A 2500-nucleotide genomic window follows, 5' to 3' on the forward strand; every position below is an offset into this window, starting at 1 on the left:
CAGCAGCACGTGGGGGAGACGAAGACCTGCCATCGCCCTCTGGTGCCACGTACAGGCCTGCCCCCGTGTACGTTCTGCCCCTTCGTGCTTGGGTAGAGTGTGAGGGTGGGGATGGCGAGAGCGCCGCCTGCTCTCTTCCGCTCTCAAACGCGTCTTAATTAGCGTGTGTGTCCCTGGCAGCTCCAGTGTGAGGCCTCCCGCAGCGGCAGAGAGGAGATCAGCAGAGCGTTCGCCGCTCACACGCAGACGCGTGCAGGAGAGAACTCAGACCCTCGGGGACAAGCCCAAGGGCCCCGACGGCAAACAGTACGAGCTCCATCTCAGAGCTTTCAAAACCAGTTAGCCAGAGGTTGTTACAGCTTAATGAGCCATTAACCCATTACAGTCCCCACATTTGGTCTTTTTTATTTAAAGCCTTTATTTTAAATAAAAAACTTTTATATGCCTCTGTCCAGTTAATACCAAACATAATTGTTCATCAAGGCATTGATTGTAGTAAACATTTTCCTGGAATATGTTTTTATCTAGACACCTTTAAGAGGGTGTTGCTCTTCACACAGTCGATAAAAATCAGTCTAATTCTAAAATAGTTCAGTCTCGAAATCAAAGAACTGGCTATGAAGGCACATATGTTTAGATGACTTTGAAATCAAAATCAATTATACAAAACGATTATTTTATTCAGAATCTTAGCAATATAAAAATGGATTTGAGTTACTTTGAGTTACAGCTGTGACCATTAACGCGCTGCGTGCATCAATTAGACCTGTTAGCGGATTAGCCAGAGCGTCGGGTCAGCTTCGTTTTCACCTCCACTTTAAGCGCATCTTTTTTTCCTTTCTGCCCTTCTCCTCCAGGGCTGAGGACGCTGTGGCGTTAGAGACTCACAGGTAGCCATGTCAAGTCCTTATCCTCATCCTCAAATCCTCATCCTCAAATCTTCATCCTTCTTTTGTTGCCTCGTAAATACGGGAGCGGACCCTTTTGTTCTGTGGACTGCTTGCTGCATGCAGCCATTAGACATGTGCAAAGGCACTACTGGTAAACACATCAGGCTGGTACCACTGTTTAATGATAAACACCCACTTCCCAATCCCACAGTCATTTAGCCTATCATGTAGGAGCCTCCAGCATGGAGCGCTCACCGCTTCTCAATAATGACGTGCTTTATTTTTGCAGTCGAGAAGCGTGTCGTGATAATAAAGTCAACCATTACTCTCACACTTTATGTAATGGAGTCTGTGTCACGCCTTAAGTGCTGTGCTTCCCCCATGTCTGCTTCTTCATTTCCCTGTCATGTGCACCAAGGGGAGTGATCGGTCCAGTGTCGTGCCCCAAGGCAGCTCAGGCCGCCAGGCTGCAGTGTGTGTACGCCGCAGAGGGGCACGCCAAAGCCGTCCTGTGTGTGGACTCCACCGACGACCTGCTCTTCACGGGTTCCAAGGGTAACGCCTCCCCTCCCGGATGGGGTTTTCATGCTAAGACAAGGAAAGGGAAGACAAACCAAAGGCGATAACATTAGATGTCATATGTGCCATTTTAACATTGCACCGTGCGTTTGGGACAGACGGATTTCTGATATTCCAGATACTCTGTCGTCTAAGCGCACGTCTGTGTGTGTGTGTGTGTGTGTGTGTGTGTGTGTGTGTGTGTGTGTGTGTGTGTGTGTGTGTGTCTGGGGGGCCAGATCGTACCTGCAAGGTGTGGAACCTGGTGACAGGACAGGAAATCATGTCCCTCGGCGAGCATCCTGGCGCCGTGGTCTCCGTCAAGTACTGCTCCAGCCTGGTGTTCACCGTCTCCACCACCTACGTCAAAGTGTGGGACATCCGCGACTCAGCCAGGTGCATTCGCACCCTCACGTGAGTCCTGCACCGTCTCACTGCGGCTCTGTTTGGGAGGATAGGAGCAGGCTATAGTTAATACCACCAAAGAATGCTTAGATTTTAAAATTTTAAAATTAAGACTGTTGTGCCATTTTTTTTATCCAAGAAGGCCGTGCTCCCCATGAATCTGTTGGGTTACTTATTTCCCAAAAGGTATCTTTTTTGCCTGTTTCCTGTCATAGGTCCTCTGGCCAGGTATCTCAGGGAGATGGCTGTGCTGCTCTGGGCAACCGAATAGCTGCCATCCCTCCTGGGGAGAACCAGATCAACCAGATAGCCCTTAATCCCTCTGGAACGTTCTTGTATGCTGCGGCGGGCAACTCAGTCAGGATGTGGGATCTGAGAAGGTATGGAGGAGGCTCTCTGGGCCTGAGGCGAGTCATGCTGGTCTTAGATCCGCTTCCCCTTCTCCCCTACTGTGTGGGACTGTCGATGTACCTAGAACCTTCTCTTCGGACACCTTCATTTCGCCTGTCCGTTCTTGGCTTGACAATTGTAGGGCCTGCCAGCTTCAGAGAGCTGGAGTTTGTTGGGCCCGTATGAACCTGAGGACAGTGTTCCTACTGGAACCATCAGCACACTCTGCTCCATCTGCATCCCTCATCTTTCATGCA

General features: G+C 49.8%; 1 protein-coding gene across 6 annotated transcripts in view; it reads left to right on the forward strand.

The window, feature by feature from the left end:
• The window catches only part of LOC113580183 (kinesin-like protein KIF21A), a 29642-nt gene that overhangs the window by 23868 nt on the left and 3274 nt on the right, over positions 1-2500 (forward strand). For all 6 annotated transcript variants that reach the window (XM_035528468.1, XM_035528469.1, XM_035528471.1 and 3 more), the window contains 6 exons: positions 1-67; positions 181-306; positions 858-890; positions 1309-1445; positions 1688-1862; positions 2069-2233. The exon at positions 1-67 is cut by the window's left edge and continues 130 nt beyond it. In XM_035528468.1, coding sequence (XP_035384361.1) covers positions 1-67; positions 181-306; positions 858-890; positions 1309-1445; positions 1688-1862; positions 2069-2233 — 703 coding nt within the window. The remainder of the gene's footprint in view (positions 68-180; positions 307-857; positions 891-1308; positions 1446-1687; positions 1863-2068; positions 2234-2500) is intronic.

Source organism: Electrophorus electricus, chromosome 7, assembly GCF_013358815.1.
Source record: "Electrophorus electricus isolate fEleEle1 chromosome 7, fEleEle1.pri, whole genome shotgun sequence".
NCBI lineage: Eukaryota > Metazoa > Chordata > Actinopteri > Gymnotiformes > Gymnotidae > Electrophorus > Electrophorus electricus.